The 27,597-nt window shown below is 42.8% G+C and overlaps 1 protein-coding gene across 4 annotated transcripts; it reads left to right on the top strand.

Moving 5' to 3' along the window:
- LOC149315432 (kinesin-like protein KIF3B) lies at positions 1–27,597 on the top strand. Of its 4 annotated transcripts, XM_089513444.1 has the most exons (12): positions 65–85; positions 7,818–8,056; positions 10,379–10,480; positions 11,811–11,883; positions 13,512–14,987; positions 16,258–16,359; positions 17,620–17,742; positions 19,069–19,187; positions 19,343–19,456; positions 20,378–20,483; positions 22,998–23,176; positions 24,112–27,597. In XM_089513444.1, exons 5-12 carry the CDS (start codon positions 13,581–13,583, stop codon positions 24,200–24,202), a joined length of 2,241 nt encoding a protein of 746 aa, XP_089369570.1. In that variant the 5' UTR covers positions 65–85; positions 7,818–8,056; positions 10,379–10,480; positions 11,811–11,883; positions 13,512–13,580; the 3' UTR covers positions 24,203–27,597. The 4 variants fall into 4 exon arrangements, with proteins under 4 accessions (XP_089369571.1, XP_089369570.1, XP_089369569.1 ...); XM_089513443.1 differs by lacking the exon at positions 65–85 and having other exon boundaries at positions 7,736–8,056; XM_089513445.1 differs by lacking the exons at positions 7,818–8,056; positions 10,379–10,480 and having other exon boundaries at positions 1–85.

The following is a 27,597-nucleotide window of genomic DNA, read 5'->3' as shown; positions in this document are numbered from 1 at the left end:
GGCTCCGTCCGCGGAGGAAGGAAGCCACGAGGAAGAAGGGCGGCTTACTCCTCCGAAGCGTGGCCAGCAGGGAAGATGGCAGCATGTAATAATGCGGGGAGAGAAGGGGAGCTCGGGGGAGGAGGGAGGAGGGAGTGCCGGGGGCAGAAGGGCAGCCGAGGGACCAAGGGGGCAGGAGATGAGGGAACTGGGGGATGTCAGGGACTGGGAGGGACACCAGCCGAACACAGGACTGCTCTTAGACCCCTTCATCTAGACGCTGGGCTTCTATTCATGCAGCCTACAATCGCATTGGCCTTGTTAGCCGCCGCATCGCAGTGTTGACTCATGTTCAACTTGTGGTCTACTTGGACTCCCAGATCCCTTTCACATTTACTTTCATTCAGCCAGGTGTCCCCCATAATCCTATATCTGTGCATTTTATTTTTCCGCCCTAAGTGCAATACCTTACATTTCTCTGTGTTGAATTTCATTTTGTTAGCTTTGGCCCAGCTTTCTAGTCTATTCAGGTCATTTTGAATCTTGATCCTGTCCTCTGGAGTATTAGCTATTCCTCCTAATTTGGTGTTATCTGCAAATTTGATAAGCATGCTCCCAATTCTGTCATCCAGGTCATTGATAAAGATGTTGAATAGCACTGGGCCCAGGACAGAGCCCCACTGGACACCCCACTGGTCAGTTCTCTCCAGGATGAAAAGGTGCCATTGTTGGGCACCCTTTGGGTTCTCAGCCAGTCACAAATCCAGCTAACGCTTGTTGTGTGCCTTCAAGTTGTTTCTGACCAACGATGGCCCTATCAGGGGGATTTCTCGGCAAGATTTGTTCATACAAGCTTTGCTCTTGCGATCCTCTGAGGCTGAGATAATGTGACTCCTCCTGGCCGCTCTTCCATGTCTCTGAGGGAAGTAGCTCTCCTTCCCCCTTCGCGCTTCTCATGCTTGGATGGATTCACACATGTGTCTTGGTCTGTGGAAAGGGAAGGCGGCACAGCCGTGTCCCTTCTGCCCCCCATGTCATCCCAGGTTGAAAGAATGAACTTGAACCCCCCACACCCCCCGCCACATGCTGGGGAGAAAATGCTTGAAGTGACACCAGTGGTCATAATATAACAACAGCAACAACAACAACAAATGGTAGCGGATGAGTTTGGAAATAGAAATGGAAATGGTTGGTGGGAGTGTGTGTGTGGGTGGAAAACCCCCGCCTTGTGAAAGGATACCTTCCTCCAGCAACCTTCTCCAGCCTGTGTGTTCCCCATGTATTCAGTTACAATTCCCATCGTCCTCCAACCAGCGCCTGTCATTGATGTGCTGCATCTGTATTGTGACACATCTGAAAGGTGGTGGTTTGGGGAAAGGTGATTTCTGACTAGTGTGTGCGCTTCAGTGGGCAGGAGTAAAGATCATCTGGTCCATCAGTTTATTATGTTGGACTGCATAATATTAACATCATAATAATAATATATTGGACTGTGTCCAGTTCTGGGCCCCACAATTAAAAAAGGATGTGGAGAAACTGGAGCCATGTGTCCAAAGGAGGGTGACTAAAATGGTGAAGGGTCTAGAAACCATGTCCTGTGAGGAAGGACTCAGGGAGCTGGGGATGTTTAGCCTGGAGAAGAGAAGGTTAAGAGGTGATAGGATAGCCCTGTTTAAATATCTGAAGGGATGTCATATTGAGGAGGGAGCACACTTCTTTTCTGCTGCTCCAGAGAACAGGACCCAGAACAATGGATGGAAGCTCCAGGAAAAGAGATTCCAGCTCAACATTAGGAGGAACTTCCTGAGAGTAAGGGCTGTTTGACAGTGGAACACACTCCTTCCTCGGAGTGTAGTGGAGTCTCCTTCTTTGGAGGTCTTTAAGCAGAGGCTGGATGGCCATCTGTCAATGGGGATGCTTTGATTGAGAGTTCCTGCATGGCAGAATGGGCTTGGACTGGATGGCCCTTGCGGTCTCTTCCAACTCTAGGATTCTATGATTCTATGCAGCTCCCAGTGTGCTTTACCATTGGCTGTGTTGGCTAGGGCTAATGGGAGTTTCAGTCCAGGAATATTTGGAAGGTCGCATGGATATCTCCACTGTGTAAGGGAGAGTCATTGGTACCTGGTCTCTGGGATCGCCAAACATGCTGGGGAAGGATGAAGCATCGTTTTGTGTGCTACTGTTTCTCAAACTGGTTGTGTATGGACCGGTGCCGAGCCACCAGCCAGTTTCCAGGAAAGAAACAAATGCCTGGTAATAATAATAATAATAATAATAATAATAATAATAATATGTTTTATTTATAGACCGCTATTCCGCAATGATCATAGCGGTGTACAGTAAAAATTGTAATATAATACAAAATACAAGGTGACAGTTAAAGGAGGGAGAAGTCTCGTCCTTCAGGCAGTCCCTGATGTTGCTGGATCTGCCTGATCGCTCCCTCTGAGGCCAAGATGACAGTTAAGGAGGGAGGGGCCTCTTCCTTCAGGCAGTCCCTGATCTTGCTGGATCTGCCTGATCGCTCCCTCTGAGGCCAAGATGACAGTTAAGGAGGGAGGGGCCTCTTCCTTCAGGCAGTCCCTGATGTTGCTGGGTCTGCCTGATCGCTCCCTCTGAGGCCAAGATGACAGTTAAGGAGGGAGGGGCCTCTTCCTTCAGGCAGTCCCTGATGTTGTTGGGTCTGCCTGATCGCTCCCTCTGAGGCCAAGATGACAGTTAAGGAGGGAGGGGCCTCTTCCTTCAGGCAGTCCCTGATCTTGCTGGATCTGCCTGATCACTCCTTCTGAGGCCAAGATGACAGTTAAGGAGGGAGGGGCCTCTTCCTTCAGGCAGTCCCTGATGTTGCTGGGTCTGCCTGATCGCTCCTTCTGAGGCCAAGATGACAGTTAAGGAGGGAGGGGCCTCTTCCTTCAGGCAGTCCAAGATGTTGTTGGGTCTGCCTGATCGCTCCCTCTGAGGCCAAGATGACAGTTAAGGAGGGAGGGGCCTCTTCCTTCAGGCAGTCCCTGATATTGCTGGATCTGCCTGATCGCTCCTTCTGAGGCCAAGATGACAGTTAAGGAGGGAGGGGCCTCTTCCTTCAGGCAGTCCCTGATATTGCTGGATCTGCCTGATCGCTCCTTCTGAGGCCAAGATGACAGTTAAGGAGGGAGGGGCCTCTTCCTTCAGGCAGTCCTTGATGTTGTTGGGTCTGCCTGATCGCTCCCTCTGAGGCCAAGATGACAGTTGAGGGGGGAGGGGCCTCTTCCTTCAGGCAGTCCCTGATGTTGCTGGGTCTGCCTGATCGCTCCCTCTGAGGCCAAGATGACAGTTAAGGAGGGAGGGGCCTCTTCCTTCAGGCAGTCCCTGATATTGCTGGATCTGCCTGATCGCTCCTTCTGAGGCCAAGATGACAGTTAAGGAGGGAGGGGCCTCTTCCTTCAGGCAGTCCCTGATATTGCTGGATCTGCCTGATCGCTCCTTCTGAGGCCAAGATGACAGTTAAGGAGGGAGGGGCCTCTTCCTTCAGGCAGTCCCTGATGTTGTTGGGTCTGCCTGATCGCTCCCTCTGAGGCCAAGATCACAGTTGAGGAGGGAGGAGCCTGTTCCTTCAGGCAGTCCCTGATGTTGCTGGGTCTGCCTGATCGCTCCCTCTGAGGCGAAGATGACAGTTGAGGAGGGAGGGGCCTCTTCCTTCAGGCAGTCCCTGATGTTGCTGGGTCTGCCTGATCGCTCCCTTAATATAGTACATTCTGCAGGGTGACAGAATGAAATTTGAAATCTGAAAATGAAAAATGAATTTAAAAAGTCATCAAATTGCTTTGGAGCTCATAGCAGGGCTGCTCACTCGAGAAACGAAGAAGTAGGCCTAGTTCACTCAGTGGTGGCTGCACTTCACACGTTTCTGATGCAGGAGGTTCCAGGATCAATACTCCGTATTTCAAGACAGAAGACGAAGGAAATATGGTAGTAGTTCCTGGCACTTTGAAACTGAAAAAGAGGGGAGGAAAATGGTGAAGATGTTGCACCTTCTTCTCTGTAGTGGGTTTTAAGTTTAATCCTTGATACTCCCAGTTTTAAAAAAACAAACAATCCCAAAACAGATCAGACAGGAGGAAATGATGGGGAAGGGTCTTCTCTGCTTGAAGCCCTGGATAGTTACTGCCTGCTGCAGGAGAAAGTATGGGGCTGAGTGGATCAACAGCCTGACTTTATCTCTTTTTGGAGCTGCTTTTGGGCACCACCTATGCTCCTTGCATTTTATGCTATTCATGCAGGTGTGCATCAATGTGTCAGGAAAGGGAGTTGAAGCTTGTTGTCTCATGCATAAGGAACACTTGCTTTCTGGTGCTCAGTCATGCATCTCAGATTGAAATCCCAGGCACTCAGTGTTGCATTAGGTAGCATTTTTCTTCTGTGTAAATGCACATAGGATGGGGTTGTATATATAGCAATGGCATGTACATTTCTATATCGCTTATCAGTGAACTCAGCACTCTCTAAGCGGTTTACAGTCTGTAAGCCAGTTGCTCCCTACAAGCTGGGTACTCATTTTACTGACCTAGGAAAGGATGCAAGGCTGAGTCAACCTTGGAGCCCTGGGATTGAACTCACAACGAATGTACAAAGTGAAGCAAGTATCACCTCTATAGTGGTTGAAGGGGAAGCTCTCTTGTGACCCTGGGTAACGCAGATATGAAGCTAGTATTATCCTCATTGCTGATCTGTTCTTGTCAGCTACATTATCGTTGCTGTGCCTGCTGCTGTTGCGGTTCGTTGCTGCAAAACTGGTTCCATTAAGGTCAGAAAGGTTCTTGTCTCCTCCTTGTACCGGAGAAAGATGCAGTTCCAAAAGTGAAAGAGTTTATTTCAGCTATATTCTTTAGGACTAATTGTACAGTATTTCCTTCAGTTGTGTATTTCTCTGCAGGACTGTTTATTAGTTTCTCTACTTTGCTGTAGCGTTCAGTATCATCATTTGTGTTTATCAGTTTATGACCCTTTGCCATCATTGCATTACACTGAGGGCAAAATTGATTGATTGTGGGAGTTGTTCTTTTGCTTCCCTTAGTTAACTAGCAGTGAATATGAAGTTTGGGGAGGTCACATAAGGGTACATGCAATGTGATTTTCAGATAGGAAGACATGCAAAATGAGCTGAGGTTGTGTTTTCCCCTCCTTGGCTTGTCTCTTGGTGTAGCAAGTATGCAAGGTTTTCAGTAGAGTGAAAACAAATCTGTAATTGTATAAAGAAAAGCAAATTTATATACAGATGCATTTAAAATTATAACAGATGAAGAGCTGTGTGTACTCATATAGAATTTGATATATGTATAGGTTTCATAGGGAAGGCTGTGATTTCTGAATGATAGGGAGGCATCTGGGAAAGTGAGACTGTGAAGAAGAGAATCTGCACTTGGTAGTTTTCCTCAAGCTATATTCAGGCTGAAGGGCATTAAAGGTTGTTTTCCTTAAGAGGCACCAAAGTGTAATTCTAAGGCTTTGGTGTTGTTGTTTTTAATGGCATTTGTAGCCCTCTTCAGAATGAAATCTCAAAAACAACATTTCTTTGAGGCATGTATGTAATTCTAGTCTATTTGGCTTTCACAGAAATCTGTAGATCAAGGTGCTGAAAAGGTAACATTTGGGGGGGAAATCAGGAAATTTAAGTTGTTCTGAGGAGGCCGTAGAATCAGCTCAGAGAAGGAAATCTGCGGAGAGAGGAAGCAAATTATCCACTCAGTAGATGGCATAATTGAAAGAGCCGCATGGTGGGAAGGAACAATTATATCTGCGTGTATCTGAGAGGCTTCAGTTGCAAGGATTTTTTCCTTCCAGGTTTAGAGCTCAAAAGTCTCTGCTTTTCCTTAGTAGCCGCGTGGCTTCCTTGTTTGGGGTCCTGGAATGAAATTAAAGACGATCCTGGAAAATATCCCATGGGTTCCTTTCTCGGCTCTGAAGGCAGAATGGCTGGGCTAATTGATCTCCTCCATTTCTGACATCTAAAATTCTCTGATGATTAAACTGCCACATCAATTTAATTTCAAACGGTACCAGGACTTATTTTTCAGGCATGACTTCATCCTGTACTCCAAGAAAACAGGATTTGAATCGCTTCCCGTATTCTGTACTGCAGCCAATTGAAAATGCAATTTGAAGCTCCGAGTGTAGTGGATTAAAGTCAATTTGGGATCTGGCCAGATTGCTTTGGATTTTATAAGAGTGAGTGCTGTTTCTAGACAGGGCTCTAACATAAAGGGTTATCTAAAATGGGGTGGGCAGCATAGTCAATATGGTTAACTGCATCAGCTTCTGGGGATGTAGGCTGCAGTTTATTTGCATATTTAGTGTGTGCAGTTGTTGTACACATTTGTGTTATACTTTTTTCCCCTTCAAAATAAGGGTACAGTATTTATCAGTAACCTTAAGGAATTTTGCTTCTTCTCTGCTCCAGTGAAGTGTCTCCTGGAGCATCTAGGAAGACATACATTCGGTTCTCCGTTTCCACTGATTCAACCATCCATGGCTTGAAAATATTAAAATATATATATACATTTCACAAAGCAAACCTTGATTTTGCTATTTTATGTAAGGGACACTATTTTTTACTGCTCCATTGTATTTGATGGGATTTGAGCAGCCACAGATTTTGGTATCTACAGGGGTTTCTGGAACCGAACCAAGGGTCCACTGTACATCCAATCAACATTGTCCTCCGTTTCTTCACCAGCTGTCAATAGTTGGTCTGCTTCACAAAATTCAGTTATATCGATACAAGAGTACGCTTGTGTAAATTGACCCATAATAATAATAATTATTACTCCTGATTTCTGTCCTTACAGTTATGAGAACAGATTAAAACCTCCCTTCACTTAGGGCAAAGAATTGCCTTCTGCCCAGTGAAACCACTGACCCATCTCACTCAATAGCATCTGTTTTGGATGGTAGCAAGTATCCAAAATTTAATATAGAAATCTTGCTCATTCCTGCTTCTGGAGCTCCTGTAATTGGAATTAGTTGGAATTCTCTGATTCTATGAATATGTACATTTAGTGAAGGAAATATTTTTTGTTAGCCAGGGAGATGAATAACTGCATTCCAAAGAGGTTTTTTACTAGACATCACTTCTACCTGTCAAATTACTCATGGGAGAGTGTGCCAAAGGGTAGAGGTCACCTGCTGAATAGGGACTGTCTTTGTAATCTTGACTGACAGTGTTCTCTTGGCTGTGGGGCAACCCATAAGTGCTCTAGTGAATATCTTTGGGAATAACTGGACTCATACAGTGGGAGGTGGCTTGGTAAGTATCCTGGTCCTGAGGTGGTTTAGGCTTTGTACCAGCAAAACCTCAAATGTGGCTGTATATACTCGACTATAAGTCGAAAAATGTATGCCCAAAAATTGACCCTAAAATCTGGGGTCGACTTATATATGGGTCAGTACAGTAATAATGCTTACCTTATATTCTCAACTATAAGTCGACCTCATGTATACGTCGAGGTCATGTTTTGGGGCCAAAATTATGGATTTTGCCATGACCATGGATAGGTTGAGGGGATTTTACTTCTTCTCTGCTCCAATAAAGTGTCTCCTGGAACTTCTAGGAAGACATGCAGTCAGTTCTCCATATCCATGAATTCTCTGTCCACCGATTCAACCATCCATGGCTTGAAAATGTTTAAATATATATATATATATATATATATATATATGCATTTCACAAAGCAAACCTTGATTTTGCTATTTTATGTAAGCGACACTATTTTACTGTTCCATTGTATTTAATGGGGGCTCCTTGAGTGTGTGTATGGCAAGAGAGACTCTCATTGAAGCTTTTTGCTTCATCGTTTCAGCTTTCCTTTCAGCCAGATGTCTGGGCGGGAGATGAACTCTTAAACAAACAGCAATATCAATCAGTCACCAGGTCTCTTTCAGCTTGGCGCAAGAGAGAAATAAACTCCTCTCCGCACCAGATGGGGAAATCCGAAAGAGCTGCTATCACATCATCATAGTGACCCATAAATACATTGACCTGGCATTTGAGGGTCAATTTTTGGACATAGGTTTTTTGACTTATAGAGGAGTATATGTGGTAAGTCCTGAAAGAGGTCCTGCCCTGATGCCCCGCTCTACCTGTCTTGGCAGTGTTTTCCTGCCCAGGCAGGAGTATGTGTGTGAAAGAGGTGATTTTCATCCAGTTCTAAATCAAATGTTAAAACCTTTTCTCTCCGTTTTTCTCTGGATTTCCTCTGACCAGGGATCACTCCATTTCCCTCCATTTCCTTCCTTCTCAACCTGATGTTCAAACCTTCTCCCCTAAATTCTAACCTCGTCTTATCTACAGGTCATATAAAAATCCATGATTTTGGCCCTAAAACCTTCCCTCGACTTATACATGAGATCAAGTGCTACAAACTGCAAAGGTTCTTTGCAATTAAATTAAGTCAACTGTCAGGAGAATGGAGGTAACGGAGGAACCCTGTCCTTCCCACTAGGCTCAGGCAAAAGCAAGCTGCTGCACCCTCTTCTAGCTTGTGTGTGTTTCCTTGTTAATAATAGGCATTTAAAACAGAAGGTTTTTAAAGACTGGGCTGGGTGTTGTATTCTTTTAAACACTTTTGACTTTTTAACTATATTCTTTTATATGCAGTCTGTTTTAATATTGTAATAATTTCATTCTGTTTTAATGCAACACTTTTCTATGTTTTTAATTGCATTGTTTTTAATCTTGTAAGCCTGAGTCCCAGTTTTGGGGAAAGGGTAGGATAACAATAACAACAACAACAACAACAGCAAGTTGTACACAGGTATATATAGTAATAAGCAACCGGTGTAATTCTTTCAGTACAGGTGTAATATGTCCATAGGTCAGTACACCAGTAAGTATCCTAGTTGCTGCATCCTGCTTTAGCAGTAGCTTTCAAGCAAGCAGTAGCTTTTCAAACCAAGGGCCTCTCACATATATAGTAGCCATGCAGTTACTTACCAGTGCATGAATTGTTGTAGCCAGGCAATCCCTGTGTAGTGAAAGACTTAGTTGGTGCACCAGCTAAAGCTGGTAATGGATGTTCCATGCCACTGAGATCATCTGGGCATTCAGTGATAGAAATGGATCTAGGACTATCCCAAACTATGGCACCTGTATCCTTATGTGGACTATAACGCCATTTAGAATAACTAAACAACCTAAATCCTGAACCTGGGAAAGTCCAGTCACACAATCTCTGTTTCAGCAGGATTCATTTTCATTCTGCTAATCTTTATCCAGCTTGTAATTGCATTTAGGTGCTGAGTCAGAGTGTTTTTGGCTTCTCTTGATTCAGATGTTACAGAGAAGTAGAATTGGGTGCCATACACTGATGACACCTTGCTCCATATCACCTAATGAATGGTCCTAACGGCTTTGGCTGCATCTACACTGCCCAATTATAGCAGACTGATACTGTTTAACTATAATGGCTCTATCCTATAGAACTCTGAGCTTTGTAGTTTGATGAGGAACTTCAGAATTCTCTACTACACTTCCCTTAGCTATAGTATTGTTCTGTTCTAAAGTAGCTAAAGTGGTATCAAAGTGCTATAATTGTTGTAGTATGGATACAGCCTTCGTATAGCTATGAAACAACAAAGGAGAATGTCCTGTAGCTCTCCATTGTTCAGCAGCCATAGGACTAGGGCACATTCAACCAGTGTTCTTATCTGGGATTAATCACACAGATAGGAGCCAGTCCACCTTAAAACCCTGTCCCTGCCTCACAGAGATGGTCCAGAATGATGCTGTGGCCAGGGGCATGAAAAATTGCTGGAGATCTAAAAGGAGCAAAAGAACCACAGTTTTTCTCACTTGATGGCATATTTTGTAAAGAAAACCCACTCCTTACCCAACCTTATTCTTAGCATTATACAGCATGGAACATGTTAATTTTTGAGGTGGGATCAGTAGTCCAATGAGACACTAGAGCACACTGTCTGAGAATTTTAAATCCCCCTCTCTAAACTGCTAGTTCCATGATTCCATAGGATGGAACCATGGCAGTTAAAGTGGGATCATAGCGTTATAATTCTGTAGTGCGAATGGGCCTCAGGTCTATCTGAAGCCTCTACCCTCTGAGGAGGCCTTTCACATTAATCCATAGTCATTGCAGAGAGCTGCCCTGTGACAGGGATTACCCCTAATTACTAAGGTATTACAACTCGCTGTACTCGGTACCTGTTCTGGCCAGAGTTCAGGGATACCTGCACCCATGCTTACCAACATGTTGTAAGGTTAAGCCTTGCACTGAGGGAAAATGCCATATTGGTGAGACATTGATAAAACTAAGTTCCACTTGTGGACTAGTTTAGTAGTGTGAGTCTGTTGGCTACTGTCTTTGTCATAGCATCTGTCCTGTTCTGGCTGCCTGTTTCCCTGCAGGACATGAAGCAAGGCTTGGAACGACTTAAGACCACGAGTTCTCAAGCAGTTTATGCCGCCAAGCTTTTGCACACTGACATGGGTGCTGTATACGGTTATTTTGTAAGAGTTTTTTTTAAAAAGAATTTTAAATTTTAATAATGTAATGATTTTAATCTTTTGAAATTGTTTAATTGCTTTTTAAACGTCGTATTTTTAATCTTTCGTACTGTTTTAACTTAGATTGTTTTAAATTTTGTTAGCCATCTTGAGTCCCTATACTGGGAGGTAGGTGTCATATAAATAAATAGAATAATAAGAATAAGAATGATGATGATGATGATGATGTAGCCCTGTATTTTTGTGGGGGATCCATTCTGGACACAAAAACAGAAAATCGCTGATATTCAAGCCGAAATTGCCGATATTCAAGCCAATATTGAATGGTGGCGTGCCCCCCATTTTGTCCCCCTCCATTTCCCTCCCGCGAACAGGTGAGGGATGCAGATACCAAGTCTGTGAAAATAGAGGGGCGACTGTATTATGTTCTGGCTAATGTTGACTGTAGAAGTTGTGATGGAGGACCTAGAGATCCCTCCTAAAGAGTTGTCTCTCCGGTAAAAAAGTGTGTTTTATTTGCTTTTTTTACGTTTTCACAGGGGTCCTGTGCCCCTAACCTCAGCAAATGTGGAGGGCCCACTGTATATGTCTTCAAGTCACTTTCTGAACTTCATAATGTTTCTTGGGGGTTTTCATAGGCAAGGAGTATTCAGAGTGGTGTTTGCCAGTCCCTTCCTCTGAAATATAGCCTACAGCCCATTATTTGGGATGGAGGGGAAGGGGAAGGGAGGGGGCATCAAGGAGACTCTGTTCTTCTTGCCAGCATTGTTCTGGCCAGAGTTTGCAGTTTCCTGGCAACCATAAGTCCCTTTTAGGTTTTATTATGTTGTTAATTAAGACTAATGAAGATGACTTTAAACTGTTTTAAGGGTGAAGAAAGGGAAAGGCATTATTAGGGCAACTTTCCAGAGTCTAATGTTTAAGAGATCATGGTCAACCTACTAAATCTCTGTGCCTTTTTTTTTTTTTTTTTGGCATCCTTTGCAAGGGGTCCTTGTTCTGAATAATGTGGTGGTGGTTCTTTTGAAACTCAGCAGGTTATCACCATGTAACCTAGTCTTTATGCCTGAGCTGGGAGTGTTTATAGATGCTGGGCTGGTTGGTGCAGTCAGGATACAGAGTGCAAAAAGGAGCAGTGGCTGTTTTGAAACATTGTTGGGGGCAGTGCAGTTGCAGTGTAGGTGGGATGGGACCTGGGACATACAAAGAAAGAAGGGGCAAAGAAATTCTGTAATGAGCAGAGATTTTACTTCCAGGTACAAAAAGCTGGCTGCATTGATGCTAGATAACTAACACTACCTTCTTTCTCCACATTTTTTTCTGTATATAACAGGGATGGGAATCAGGCGGCCCTGCAGATGTTGTTGAATTGCAACTGCCAGCAGCCCTGACTAGCAAAGCCAATGGTGAGTACTGGAAGTGCCATAGAGCTTTTACCCTATGAAGAGTGACTTAGGGAGCTGCATAGGTTTAGTCTGGAGAAGGGAAGGGTAAGAGGTGACAGAATCATAGAGTTAGAAGAGTCCGCAAGGGCTATCCAGTCCAGCCCCCTGCCATGATATGGTATGATATATGATATGATATGATAACCCTGTTTAAATATTTGAAAAGGTGTCATGTTGAGGATGGAGCAAGCTTGTTTTATGCTGCTCCAGAGAAAATGACCAGGAACAATGGTTGCAAACTATAGGAAAAGAGATTCCACCTCAGCATTAGGTAGAACTTCCTGACATTAAGAGCTGTTTGACAGTGAAACATACTCCCTCGGAAGATGGTGGAGTCTCCATCTTTGGAGGTTTTTAAACAGAGGCTGGATGACCATCTGTCATGGGTGCTTTGATTGTGTGATCCCGTATGACAGAATAGGATTGGACTGGTTGACCCTTGAGGTCTTTTCCAATTCTATGATTCAGATGATGTTGAACTGCAGTTCCCAGAGTTCCTCACCTTTGGCCTGATGGCTAGGGCTGATGGGAGTTTTAGTCCAACAACATTCCAAGGACCACATGAAAAGAAGGCCAAACTGAGTAGTGGGAAACTATAAATAACAATACCTACAAGTGACATGCACTGTGCTTTGCTGTGCTTGGTTACTCTGCTTATACCAGGCAGAAGCTGATATTTGACTTGCTTGCTTTGATGGTGACTGTGTGACCAACTGCTTAAAAAAGGGTAAAGGTATTCTCCGTTGACAAGGTTGCCAAATCGTGTCTGACCATAGGCAGCAGTGCTCATCTCCATTACTAAGCCATTACCAAATGCTCATCACCCTCTAAAAAACAAGAAGTAGTATCTAGAATCACAGGAGCATAGAGTTGGAAGGGGCTTCATTTATTGCAACCTCTGCCATGCAGGAAAACACAACTAAAACACTCCCAAAAGATTACCATTCAACCTTTGTTTAAGGACTTCCAGAAATGGAGACTGCACTGCCCTCTGAGGTAGTCTGTTCCACTGTCAAACAGCTCTTGCTGTCAAGGAGCTCCTCTGAATATTTAGGTGGAATCTCTTTTTCTTACAGGTAAAGGTGTGTGCTGTGATACCCTATTTTTAAGCATATACATGTAGACATGCCTATTGCACTATGTTCCTTTGTACTGATATGTTAGTCCACCAGATGGTTGAGCTTCTTGATGGTTCAAGAATGTATGAACAGGTTATTAGCAGGTGTGAGCAAATGTTTGCACATGTATATCTTCTGAAACAAGCAAATGGTTGTGGTTGATCTAATCTTCGAAAATAGCATTTCTAATATTTTTAATGAAATATTTGGAGAGAGGTCCAGGAAATGTATATATATAAAAGCTAAAAAGAATGTTACAAAATAATGATCAGAGAAGAACAAGAAAACACTTTCTTCCACTTAGATAAAAGATCTATCTTATATGTTGCTATTTTTATTGCAGTTGCATCTGACAGCAGTTCCAAGGGAGACATGGTTACTTATTATTATCTTACACTTTAGAATTTTGAGAGTCTAACTTGCCTTTGCTGTCTATCATGGTATTCAAGTATTGTTTTTGATTGTTTCTAGGTTTGGAAAAAACCTTGGCCTCCTTACTTCCACTGTGAGTTGAGTTTCCCCTAGCCCCTGCCAGTTGTCATGTCGAAGTTAAAGTGCTCAGAGTCAGTCAGAGTGGTGGTGCGATGCCGACCAATGAACAGCAAAGAGAAAGTGGCTTCCTATGAACAAGTGGTGGGGGTTGATGTCAAATTAGGGCAAGTATCAGTGAAGAATCCCAAGGGAACTTCTCATGAGCTGCCAAAGACATTCACCTTTGATGCTGTTTATGACTGGAATTCAAAACAGTTTGAACTCTACGATGAGACCTTCCGGCCTCTGGTGGACTCAGTGCTGCAGGGGTTCAATGGAACCATTTTTGCCTATGGGCAAACTGGGACGGGGAAAACATACACGATGGAAGGACTGCGTGGTGATCCTGAGAAGCGAGGGGTCATCCCCAATTCCTTTGATCACATCTTCACACACATCTCCCGGTCTCAGAACCAGCAGTATCTGGTAAGGGCTTCCTATTTGGAGATCTACCAAGAAGAAATCAGGGACTTGTTATCAAAAGATCAGTCCAAGAGACTCGAGCTGAAGGAGAGGCCGGACACAGGAGTGTATGTAAAAGATTTGTCCTCTTTTGTCACAAAGAGCGTGAAGGAAATAGAGCACGTTATGAACGTGGGGAACCAGAACCGCTCAGTGGGGGCCACCAATATGAACGAGCACAGCTCCCGCTCCCACGCCATTTTTGTCATCACTATTGAATGCAGCGAAGTTGGGCTTGATGGGGAGAACCACATACGTGTAGGGAAACTTAACCTGGTGGACCTTGCAGGCAGTGAGCGTCAGTCTAAAACTGGGGCCCAAGGAGAGAGATTGAAAGAAGCAACCAAAATTAACCTCTCCCTCTCGGCTCTGGGCAATGTCATATCTGCCCTCGTGGATGGCAAAAGCACTCACATTCCCTATCGGGACTCAAAACTGACTAGGCTCCTTCAGGACTCATTAGGTGGCAATGCCAAGACTGTGATGGTGGCTAACATTGGCCCCGCCTCGTATAATGTGGATGAGACCCTCACCACTTTGCGATATGCCAACCGTGCCAAAAACATCAAGAACAAACCAAGAGTGAATGAAGATCCCAAGGATGCCCTGCTGCGGGAGTTTCAAGAGGAAATTGCACGGCTCAAGGCTCAGCTGGAGAGGCGGTCTGTTGGCAAGAGGAAGAAGAAAGATCAGAGGAGGGAGGGAGGTGTTGGTGCAGGGGATGAGGAAGAAGATGAGGATGAGGATGGGGAAGATGGTGAAGAAGAAAGGGGCAACAAAGATGATTATTGGAAAGAGCAACAGGAAAGGCTGGAGGTAGAGAAAAGGGCGATCCTGGAGGATCACAGCTTGGTTGCCGAGGAGAAGATGAGGTTGCTCAAGGAGAAGGAGAAGAAGATGGAAGATCTGAAACGCGAGAAAGAAGCAGCTGAAAAATTGGGGGCCAAAATCAAGGTAAGAGGCTTTTTATTGAGCTCTGTCACTTCAAAGAAATTGGAGCAGGAGCACACTTTCTAGGCAAGACTTAAAGATTAAAAACCATCGGGCATGTAGAGGCTGAGGGGTTCCCCAAATTTTGGCATTTTCTCATAGAAGCTTTTATTATAGTTTATATAGCATCATCCGGGTGCATGGTCCTTTACAAATAATTACAAAATGAAACATAACTATTCAATAATATAAAATACTAAAATACACTATTGAGATACAATAGACTCCCTCCACACACACACATAATGCAAATGTGTTGTGCTAGCATTCCATAGTACCAGCAACATTATTTTTACCTATCAAGTATAGGGCCAAAAATTCCCAGCTTCATGAATACAGTATAAAATAGGTTCACATTTTGAGCAGTTTCAGGCAGACATATTTAGGATGAATGGTGGTGTATTCTGACTCTCAGTTTTATGGGATAAGTAACAGAAATGCCTGAATTTTAAGAAAGGAATATAAGCAAGTGTTAACCTTATCCAAGCCCTTAGATGCAGTTTTGAAATAACTAGTTTTAAATAACAGGTTATTTGTACATAGTTTGTTTTTCCAATAATGAAAGCATAACAACATTACATTATAGTCATAACTTAATGAGGGATTACTGCACTCCTTTTGCTACATAACTATACTTTTTAGTTACTGTTATGGTTACAGGAGTGTAGGGTCACTAAATGGTGGAGGAGAAAAATCGCATGATTTGGTGCAGGTCTGTGCTCTGTCTCTTACTTGCTTGTGAATGTTTGAGGCACCAGTGAAGTGGACCGGAGGTGAGTGGGATTTGCACCATGAGCCATCTGCTTATAGCAATAAGATTTTTTAAGGCAACTATAAGTACCTATTTAAAGTTACTTTTAAGAAATGGGAAAGAAGAGTGGTTTATAATTTTTGAAACCAATACAGGATTAATGAAATACGACTGGGGCAGGGCCATAGCTATTTTGTTTTAGAAGGGCCATAGTAGATCATATGAAGCTTTGCATAGTATATTGTTCTAGGTTCCGTGCCTAGTAGGTCCAGTTTAAGAAAAGGCCTCTGGCAGCGTGACTGGAAAGAGCTTGAGTCAGAATAGAAGTTTCTGGTCAAGATGAACTGGTGGCCAGTGGCAATTGTACAAAATAAATAAACAAACACAAAAACATTTTTGGAGGAAAATAGGAGCAGTGAGGGGCTGCATGAGGCTAATTTGGGTTACAAAGATCCCTCATCCACCCACCTTTGTGTTTTTCAGGCAATGGAAAGTAAACTGCTTGTAGGAGGGAAAAATATTGTTGATCACACAAATGAGCAGCAGAAGATCTTGGAACAAAAGCGGCAAGAGATTGCTGAGCAGGTGAGATGGAGACAGAAGAATGAGTTCCTTGTGAAGGCATTGCTTCTAGAGTGTGTAGAGAAGTTCTAGGAAACTATTCACATCTTTTGGTGTTCCCTTATGGATCAAAAACCTATTTTTGAAAAAAATGAGCACTGTGGATGCAGGAAGGGCCTTGAGAGGTCAGACCACATTCTGCCTGTTCTAGCTGAGAGGTCAGATCAAAAGTTTGTCCATCCTAGTGCTAGTGCTGTTTCCTTGACTGGTCCCAATCCCTGAGCCAGTTCCTGTTGAGCTTTCAGAAAAAGAAGAACTAATTGTAACCAGTAGGCACAAATATAGTGCTGGTCCCTGGCACACATGGGGTGGGGAATGGCTGGCCCTACCAACAGATAGCTTAAGATGCACTGGCCTAGCTCACCCCAGTTTGACAGTGGCCATCAGGATGCTTTTCCAAGAAGCCCACAGGCAGGGCAGGAGGATTAGAGCCTTCACCCATTGCTTTTCTCTGTCTTTGGGTATTCAAAGCTATACATCCTTTGAACACTGAGGTTTTATGTACTTGTACTGCTCTTTTTGTGGGTCCCTTTAATTTGAATGATGATTACCAGGGGTGTTCCCAGTAACTAATAGTTATTTTTCTTTCCATTAACTTGACTAATGTGTGAGGATCTTGAATTCTATTTTCAATACTTGTGAGCAATAAAAAATAAATAAAATACAAATGAGTAAAATATAAGTAATCTGCTTGGATTCCCTGAGATTAAGCGGAATATAAATTATTATTATTATTATTATTATTATTATTAAGTAAAAAAAATTGCAGGTATTCCAAAAAATGGGGAAACTGTTCCATGGAATGGTATATCTCAACTTTTTCATTTCTGAGTTTTTGATCCTTTGAACATCTCTCTGGTCACATATGCTTTGTAGAAAGAACTCCTTTTGATATTTAGAGTAAGGGTTAGTAAGGTAAGGCTGCTGTCAAGTATATGTTTGCTTTCCAGTAATCCTGTTTTATCTATTTAAATGTCTAAGGAAATATTCAGGGGATAACTCTTTATCCTAAGCAAATCCTTCATGTGGATTTGAGTCTCATAATATTTTCATTAAAAGGAGTAAGTAGTTGTGTACATATGTTTGGAAATGCGAAATACCTTTTGTGAATGATGAGTATTCTCCCTGCCTCTGAATGTTGAAATATAGCTCAACAATGCTGAATTCACGGCAAAAGTGATTTAGGAGCTAGATGAGGCAGCGTTTTTTTGTAATTTCCTGCAGAAACGACGGGAACGAGAAATTCAACAGCAGATGGAAAGCAGAGACGAAGAGACCCTGGAGCTGAAGGAGACATATAGCTCCCTGCAGCAAGAAGTGGACATTAAAACTAAAAAACTGAAAAAAGTGAGTAGGCTCCCTAAAGATGGACAACATTAGTGTAATTTAAGCCAAAATCTGTCTTACAGTGTCTAACACACACACACACACACACCACTTTCCTTTTGAAGTAGCCGTGTCAGGAGAACTTTGCCATAGATGGCACTCATTTTTCTTGTCCTGAGGGCTGACAGCAGGGCTGAGTGTGCTCTGGAGCCCAGGGGGCTGGGCCAAACTATTTTTAATGCCCTAAGAGCTCCAGAGGACCCAGGTGCCCCGATTATGGCTGCCATCTGGGATAACCAGAAAAATGTTAGCACCCACCTCAACTGCAGTATCCCAAATAACAAACTAATAAGATATTACTTGACAAAAATCTTTGAATGCTCACAAAATTATATCACAAACTTAGGGCCCAAACAGACAGGCCAAAATAAAGCTGCTCCAGGTCACTTTGGAGGTATGCTATTTAAATGATGCATGTGACCTAAGAGGCCAGAAACCGCACCAAAGCTGCACTCCAGTCCCTAGGACTGGACCATGGCTTTGGCACGGCTTCCGGCCTCTTAGGACACCCACATAATTTAAACAGCACACCTCCAAACTGACCTGAAACAGCTTTATTTTGGCCTGTCTGTTTAGAAAATATTCCATTCAACAACCCCCCCCCCCAATTTTTGTATCATATAATGTGACAATACAACCAATTGCCATTGCAAATTCTTGAAAGAGTTCTTCACATATGCAGTTGACATGAGATGTTGAAACATATATCTAAGTTTGCAATATAATTTTGTAAGTATACAAGGAGTTTTGTCAGTAATATTTTATGGCTCTATTATTTGGGATACTGCCATTTGGTATAACCTGAAGTGATGGTGCATGCTCTTAATCACTTCTTAGAACATTTTTAGGTGTTCCACCTCCTTTTTTTGGGGTGTGTGAGATAACAGCATTAGTTACCCTAACTGAATGAATCCAATTGTTTCTTCAGCTGAAGGATACTTTAAACTGTAAGATTTGGGGTTGTTTGAGGGCTGGGGACTTTAGTGAATCTCTATTTCCTGTTTGAGAATCAGCAAAGGAAGGCAGGGGCTTCATTGCCTGTTTCTTAAAAAGAAGTATTCTAAGCCCTTCTGCTGTGCATTCACTAAAGCTGTCATGTTCCCTGCCTCTCTCTCACACTCACACTCACACACACTCTCTCTCTCCCCCCCCCCCCCCCCCCGGCGAGAAGATAGTGGAGCCTTCCTCAGTTACTGCTTGGCAAAAAGGTGCTTTGACCCTTCAGACCATCACTAGCCAAACTGGCAAGGACTGCCACACCCTGTAATTCTGCTTTTTCTCTTTCAGCTGTTTTCTAAGCTGCAGGCTGTGAAGGCTGAAATCCATGACCTTCAAGAAGAACACATCAAAGAACGGCAAGAATTGGAGCAGACCCAGAATGAGCTCACGCGGGAATTGAAGCTAAAGTAGGTTCCCTGTGGAAGCCCAGGGCTTGCGAATGGGCTTCAAAGCTCACTGACTGTGGAGTGAGAAGCAATGTAACAGGATGACTGTTCCTAACAAATAGCACAGGGGCTTGTTCACATAGCTCACCTTTAATTACCTTTATTGATCTCCACAGACACCTGATTATTGAAAATTTTATTCCTTTGGAAGAGAAAAACAAGATTATGAACAGATCTTTCTTTGATGAGGAAGAAGACCAGTGGAAACTGCACCCTATCACCCGCTTGGAGTGAGTTGTCCTTTTGACCTTGATTGTAGGATTTGGGAAAAGAGGGATGGTAGAATTTAGGTAATTAGATTTTCAGTCTGTCCAACCCATTCCTAAAGACTGTGGATCAGTAAGGGTTTAATAAATCCAGACGTAGTCCCATATTCCTCAGCTAGTGACCTGGGGACCACTTCAGGACTGCTGGGTTCATCCCTTCCTTTTTCATGCTGTGTGCTCCTCTGTTCTGCTGCTCAGTTTGAATGAGAGAATACAATAAATGACTGAACCTCTGGTTTCAATTGTGTGAAGAAATAATTACATTCTTAAAGCTGATGATGATCCTATCCTAGGGACAGGATTTCTTCAGAAGTGGTTTGCCGTGGCCTTCCTCTTACACTGAGAAAGTGTGACTTGCTTAAGGTCACCTAGTAAGTTTCCATGGCTGAGCAGAGATTTGAACCATGTTCTCCATAGTTCAACACTCCCATATTTGTAGAAAGTTGGGCTATAAATCCAATAAATAAATAAATAAATAACAAACATTCAAAGCACCACCACACTGGCAGTGTAGGTGGCAAAGGACTCTGTATACCACCTGGAGCTCTTTGGAGAAAAGGTGCAATATAAAGGTGACCAATAAATTAAATTATATGTTGGGGATTTTTCTATTCCTGGTGGCCTTCCTGCTTTTACCTATCTTCTCTTTTGTTTTGAGCATTAATGGCAGGTTGGAGAACACACCTGTGTTCATACAAGCATTGCTTCCAATAACATGAAGATTTCCTCTCAGTCTCCTTAGTTTTATGTGAAGAGAAGTGTGGACAACAGGAGAATATAACTGTTGCATATTGTAGGGATGGACTTTAAACTAGCAAACAAAACTGGGTGGGATTGAAGTGGTCTGCTTGCACAGAAAAGATTGATACCCTTTTCTCTCATCAGGAATCAACAGATGATGAAAAGGCCAGTGTCAGCAGTGGGATACAAGAGACCCCTGAGCCAACACGCTCGGATGTCCATGATGGTCCGACCAGAGACCCGATACAGGGTGAGCTACAACTCAGAATGTTAGGTTATTTTAGGTAAACTTTTTGAGGATCAATATAAAATCATGATCAGTGTGGGAAAGGAATCTACACATTATCAAGGTTTAGGAGTTTTTTCTATGGCAGGATTGTACTTGTTTTGACTGTTGTTTCTGTCCTTCTTCAGTTTATATTTTTAATACTGTTATTTAATTGTACTTTAGAGAGATTTCCTCCACAAAGGGGGCTTCAGATATTGTAATAAATACCTAGTGACAGTCTGTTCTCCTTTTTTCCTTCTCTGAGTCTCATATCCACAACACTCTTCCAGAAGTCCTCCAAATCTCCTCCAGTCTCTTATCAAAATACACCTTTTTCTGTGAAGCGTTTGGCATAACCTTCTCATTCTCAACCCTCATTCTCATAAGGCTCAAGTATGATGAACAGGAATATATGGCTGAGATCTTCCCCAAATTTCTATGGTTGCAGCGAGTGAGACGTTGAAATAGTTTACATTGAGAACTCTTCTATGTGCTGTGTTCACTTTCCTGTAGTCGCTTTACCTGTTTCTTGGGGTGCCTAAACAGTTATTTCTAAAGGTTCAAATGAAGTTTAAGTTGCTGTAACGCTAGAAATTGTGGGTTGAAGTAAAATTTTATTTTCAGGGTGGAATTATTTGGGGAGAGTGCCTTCCCATTTTGTTCTTTCTAGTAGCTACATCTCTGGATCTTGTACACTTTTAGCATAGTACAGATGGTGTAGTTACTCTGAGACCCATTGTGGTGCAGTGGTTTCAGCATTGGACCACAACTTTTGAGATCAGCATTCAAATCCTTGCTCAGCTATGAAAACCATTGGGTGACCTTGGGCTAGTCACACTCTCTCAACCCCTCTCTGAACTAATCTTGGCAAGAAAAACCCATGATAGGTTCGCCTTAGGGTCAGCCTAAGATGAAAATGACGTGAAGGCATACAACAATTACAAAATAGTTACTCTGTTTTGTATGCTTAATTAAAGCTCTCCCCACCACTATATTAAAAGTAAGAGAGAGGCGCCACATCCTGCTAAAAGGTTATAGTTCTAGACCCCCAACTTGTTATGAATCCATCTTTATAGATAAGGGACATTCCAAGGGCGCCCACTATATACAAAATCAAATACACTCCACTTAATGGTAAAAATCATTCTGCCAGAATAACCTCTCAGTTAGATTTAAATATGGATATATCAGAGGAAATCTGGTCAAGCATCTAGTCCTCCTCCATATATAAATCAAGATCGGCAGCTGCAAAGGAGAGTGCTTTAAAAGCAGCATACAAATGGTATTTAACCCCATGAAACTCTCAAAGATATTGAAAAATGTTTCACCATACTGTTGGAGAGGCTCTAAGGCTCAAGGTTCTTACACGCGCATGTGGCTCATAGGTCCTAGGATCAGTGCTTTTTGGAATGCAATGCTGATGCAGATATCAGACATTATAAAGCAACCAGTGAAATTTTGTATGTCCTTATCATTGTTATCAATCTTCAGCAAAGCCAATAGTAATCTAAAACACCAGAGACTCATCATATTCCTAATCTCTGCAGCTAAAACTGAAATTGCAAGATGCTGGAAGACGGGGCATTTGTTACTTGAAAACTCGTAGAAAAAGGTCTGGGATACATGGTTGTCAGAAAAACTTTCCTATTCCTTCAAGAATGGGTCTGGACAAAAAAGGCCCACACATTCATTGAGGATTGGTCTGTTTTTATTGATTATGTCAATAACAATATATCATTTTGCTCCACCTTCGCACCAAGCTGGTTTTTGGACGGATATATTGAACACTGACCACTCGACTGTGGCAAAATGATCTATGATTTTCCTTTCTGGGTTTTTTTACAACTTTGAAGGAATGCATTATTGGGTGGAAATTCTTTTTGCTCATTCCCAAGGTCTGTTATTTCTACTGTTTATAAGTTTGTTATTGGATAAAACTTAATAATTTTTTTAAAAAAGTAAGAGAGAGGGCTGTGGCTGTGCTTGCAGAAAGATTGACTTAAAGACCATGCAACTTCTGAGAAGCCACATCCACTTGTGGCCCAATTTTTACTCTAGTGTAATGTTCCAACAAGATTTCAGCCATAGTTTTGTCCTCCAGCATCACTTCTGCATTCTTCTTCCTCGCTTTCTTTTAGGGCAGTGGTTCTCAACCTTCCTAATGCTGTGACCTTTTAATACAGTTCCTCATGTTGTGGTGACTGCCAACCATTAAATTATTTTTGTCTCAGTTCCTAATATGTGTTTTCCGATAGTCTTAGGCAACCCCTGTGAAAGGGTTGTTTGACCCTCAAAGTGGTTGCAACCCACAGGTTGAGAACCACTGCTTTAGAGCCTTGAATTATTGAGTGGAAACTCCTTGGGGCATGGATTATGTTTCAGACATGACCCTAACCCTGTGAGACATCGCGTGCTTAGACTGTGTTAATAAATAATAAAGATGCCTACTGTGGTTTCTATATCTTTGTCCAAACTGTTGGGGTTCTGATTTCTTAGGCAGAAAACATTGTGCTTTTGGAACTGGATATGCCTAGCCGGACGACCAGAGACTATGAAGGCCCAGCCATCGCTCCTAAAGTCCAGGCAGCGTTGGAAGCAGCTTTGCAGGATGAAGATGAGATTCAAGTGGATGCTTCTACTTTTGAGAGTACTTCAAACAAGAAATCAAAATCCAGGTGAGCTTTGATTATTCTTAGAAAGGAGAAGCTCTGTTATTCAGGAAGCCGACACCCTAAAGCAGGAGGTTTGGGCAGAAGCTTTGGGCCACGTAAATTTGGGGAAACAGTTTCTGCACAGAAGCTGATGTGTGATAGAGATGTACACTTTTTAAATATGTTTTGGCCACAGAGAAAATAGGGTAAGGTTGGCATACTTCCTTTTTATCTGTAAGCAGCGATTGGAGGGAAATGCAAATCTTCTTGATTCTTTATCAGTAGTGAACCTGGTTAGTTTTATTTAAAGATACAGCCCACTGTGTCAAAGGAGATAACTTTATAGGAGAGTAGTAATTGTAGAACAGGAAAACATTAGACTATCCTATAATACAGAAGTGCACAAAGTGCACCCAACATGGGCCCCAGCATGCCCCCTCCCTGCTTCCTTCAAACCAACCAATTTTTAAAACAATGAAAAGGCTGGACACTCTCTAGGAGCTGTCTGTCTGTATTTATTTATTTATTAGAGTACTTATACCCTGTCCTTCAGCCCTAAAGGCTATCAGAGCGGCTTTTGTAGAGGGTGGGGTTATTATGCTGTTGCTTGGCCTGTTTTCAAAACTGTTTGGAAGAAAGATCTCTCCTTAGCCTAAAACTGGCAAGAAAGCAGGCCAAAGATTTGGTAGAATTATCCTTCATAACCCACAGAGTTTGTGAGGTGTGTGTGTGTGTGTGTGTGTTTAGGGTGTCTGAGGAGAACTTGGACCTTGCAAAGTTGCTTTCCTCTGCAGTACGAAATCAATAATTTATTATTTTGATCTGCAACATTGCTTGTATTCTTCATTTTGGAGGCTTCCCAAAAAATCCTCTACCCATGTTCCTACTAAGTTTTGCTTTAAAAATAAAAGCTAAAATCTGGCATTCTTCTGATCCCCTCCCTCTCCTCTTTTTGGCAGGCCGAAAACTGGAAAGAAATCTGGGGGCTCTTCCTCCAGCAGCTCAGGCCCTCAGTTCTACCCTCAGTCCCGTGGGCTGGTCCCCAAGTAACGCCAGCAGTTCCTTATCAGGTAACGTTTTGCCTTTCGAGAACCAAGGCAAATAAGAACCAAGGGGAACTGATGGCCAAACTCACCAAGGATTCCTTTGGAACTGAAGCAGTGCCCTTCCCGCTCTGGAACTGAACTAATGGTTGTTGAGCAGGGTGAGTTCCAGGTGGACCTCTCTGCCCTGCATGATGCGATTTATTTTCTCCTTGGCAATTTCTACGAGGAAAAGAGACTTTAGTTAAGGAATCAGAAATGCATGAGGTATATTAGTATGTGTTAGAAGCAGTGAGAACCACGACAAGGAGGGCAGTCCCCTCACCACATTTGCCCCCTCCTCTCCCTCCCTTTACGCTGCTCTTGCTGCACTTGGCTCTTTTGGACTGGAGCCAAAGGTCATCTCAGCAGGACTGACTCTGTGGGACTTCTTGATGTTAACAAAGCTAGAGAGGTTGAGAAGAGGATTTACCCAGCCATGGCAGATCATAACTGTTGGTTCCCCCCCTCCTGGAACTATTTCTCCCCCTCTTTTGGAGGGGTAAGGTGGGGATGTCTAGGAAATGGGAAAGAAATTAGTTTGAGAAATTAGCATCTCACTACTAGTTAGACATGTTTCCTTTTAGAAATGCAGACCAAAGGGGTTTTTTGAAACCCTGCTCTATTTCCCTTCCTTAGAATAAAAGCAATAGAAACTTAATAAATCCTTTATCTGTTTACAAGGATTGGAAAGAGTTGTTCTAGGTGGTACTCTGAGAGACCTCAGTCGGGACCAAGGAGGGGGCTTCTTGTCCAATACCAGCCACCAGTTCTATGTTAGCAATCTCCCTCGGCTCGCCATTCCACTTCCAGTGTGACCCACTTGACCCCATTGCTCCGGGTGTATTCTCAAGGCCAGGGCTTTATTGCCAACCACTGTCAGCATGGCAGGTGTGAATCCTTGAGACCTGGTTCTCATTTCTCTCATTGAAAAGGATGGACATGAAACAGTTACAGGATCATGCTGTTCTAACAACGACAGAATGTTCTTTTGGAAACAGAGAATGGTTTTTGACCAGAGTTGCCTCTTCTTCTCATCCTGTCCCAACTGTTAAGATTTTTCAGTATTTTGAGCCATGAATCCACCCAGTGAGATGGAGATGGGGTTAGATTTGAGTAGAGTTTGGAGGGGAAAGGACTGTGCCAGCTTCAGAGGATGCGGCTTGAACCAGAGCTCCTGTTTTAGAAAGACTCTGAAGTTCAGAGCTGCCCTATGAGTTAGTCAACACTGTGTGGAAGGGGAGATGCTGCTGTGCTGGGCAGTCAGAAGACTAAAGAAGATGCCCCCTGTGTTATCATTTGGCAGTTATGTTTGTAAGTTTAAAACAGTTGTATATTGAGTATTCAGTTGTTAATATTTTTGCGGGGAGAGAGTTGATGTTGACTATTGTACTGTGAATTTTTTTTCCACTGGCTTCCTATGAATGTCTTAACAGCCCTCCTTTCCTAGGCCTTGCTGTGTAAGTGTGTGCGCACACATGTATGTATGAATGAACGAGAGCTTGCTTGATTTTAGAAATACTCTTAACGCATCTGGTTTCCGCCTCCTGTCCTTGTTCAATGTTCTCTGGGCTACCTTTCCCAAAGCGAACCTTGTCTGTGGTTTGTGACACTCCCTTGACTAAGGACACTCCAAAAGGCATCTTGCTGGCATGGTGCCTCATGAAGCTGAAAGAAGCTCAGATAGGCCCTGCTGCTTTGAATTTCTGAAGTGTGTTTGTGGAACAGGACTGGTTTGCTGTCTTTAAAAATACTCCTTTCTTTGACATGGAGGTGTTTGTGTGCCTCTAAGCAAGGAAGGTCTCATTGGTCATTGCTGTTTCATTGCATAGAGGGACCCTGGCATTACTTTCCTTTTTATTTTTGGTAAGCCAGGCTCTTCTTGAGAAAGCTTTAGCTCTCACAATGTAAAAGAACTTATCGTTCTTATCAATCCCATTTCTCTTTAACTCCCTCTGGTGTTTAATCCCCTTTCCTTTGTTCAGAGAGAGAAAAAAGGATTGTATGGCTTATGTATTGAGGTATAGCAGTTGTGCATCCAAAGGTAAGGTAGGCAAATGTTCAGCTGTATGTCTTTGGATTCTATTATCCCATTGGGCTTCTGTGGAAGAATACATAATCCTGAGAACTAGACTAGCAGTTGCATTTTAGTGTTAACAGGAAAGGCAGATCAATGCCTTGCTTGCTTCCATGGATTTGGAGAAATCTCTCAGGAAGGATTTGGAGGAGATGGAAGAGAAGTTGCAAGAGCAAAAGGCTTCTTTAATTATAATTCAAGACATCAGGAAGGAGCAGACTAAACTCAGACTTTTGCAGACTTGCCCTGATAAGCTGATGCATCAGACTTGCCTACTCTACCTGAGGACTGGAGCATCAGAGAGATCCTTTAAGGCTTAGAAAAAGAAGTATACAATGGGCCTTCCCAGAAGAGTTTACTTTCAAAATGTTTGCCTTGATCTGTATAATTAGATCTTAATTCTCTTTCCCAAGCTCCGTTTAGTAAAAGATGCTCTTGAGATTCAGAGCCAGATGGTACACGATGCTAAATACAGAGCAGTTGAAGACATTTCTGTGGAGGCACAAAACTTTGGAATGCAGCTTTTAAAATGTCACAAACACATCCCTCCTTGACAGCTGTTAAGACAGGTAGGAGACATTGTACAGTCTTTCCAGTACCTACCTGTCATCCCTTAACAGATGTGGTCACTGATATTCAGGGGAAAAACACTCTTAAAAACATCTCTCTGCAGATGTGCGTGCCCATTTGTGCCCATAGTATTTGGCCATTTAGCACAGAAGTCACAATGAAGTCACACATCTCAAAATGTTGTTCTTTCATCAACAAATAACCCTGCGGGCAAACTAGAAGAAAAGCTAATGGGAGAGTCAAAACCCCATGCTTGTATGATCCTGGCCAGCTCTGTGGGAATTTGGAAACTTCTCAGCTATGACTTGGTGGCTCATCTCCAGAGCCTGTTGTATTTAGTGAATTCGGTCTGTCCAGCTTTCACAGCAGTGGCCCAGTCCTTGGGCATGGCTCCTGGGCAAGGCAGTCTAAGGGTATTGCCTCCCCCTTAGTTCCAGCAGTGCTCTCACAGGAGCCTTATCCCTTGGAGTAAACAAAATGGGCACCACAAGTTTCCAGTGAGATTTCTCAGCGCTTTGGGTATACCTTGTCTGCCTACATTGTTTTTGGTCTGTACATAAAGAACAAACATGTCATAAGTTCTTCACTCTCCATAGAATTTACAGCTTGTATCCATAATCATTTCTCTTGTCTAGGAATGTAAAAGTGCTCCTAAAGAAGTGTAATAAAAATCAATTAGATTTATTGTATGTAAAATAATAATAAAGCCTCTCCTC

Source organism: Sceloporus occidentalis, unplaced genomic scaffold (assembly GCF_023333645.1).
Source record: "Sceloporus occidentalis isolate IW3139 unplaced genomic scaffold, rSceOcc1.0.p SCAF_3, whole genome shotgun sequence".
In the NCBI taxonomy this organism is placed as follows: domain Eukaryota; kingdom Metazoa; phylum Chordata; class Lepidosauria; order Squamata; family Phrynosomatidae; genus Sceloporus; species Sceloporus occidentalis.
The sequence above is the reverse complement of the archived record's forward strand: the minus strand, read 5'-3'. Positions and strand labels throughout refer to the sequence as shown.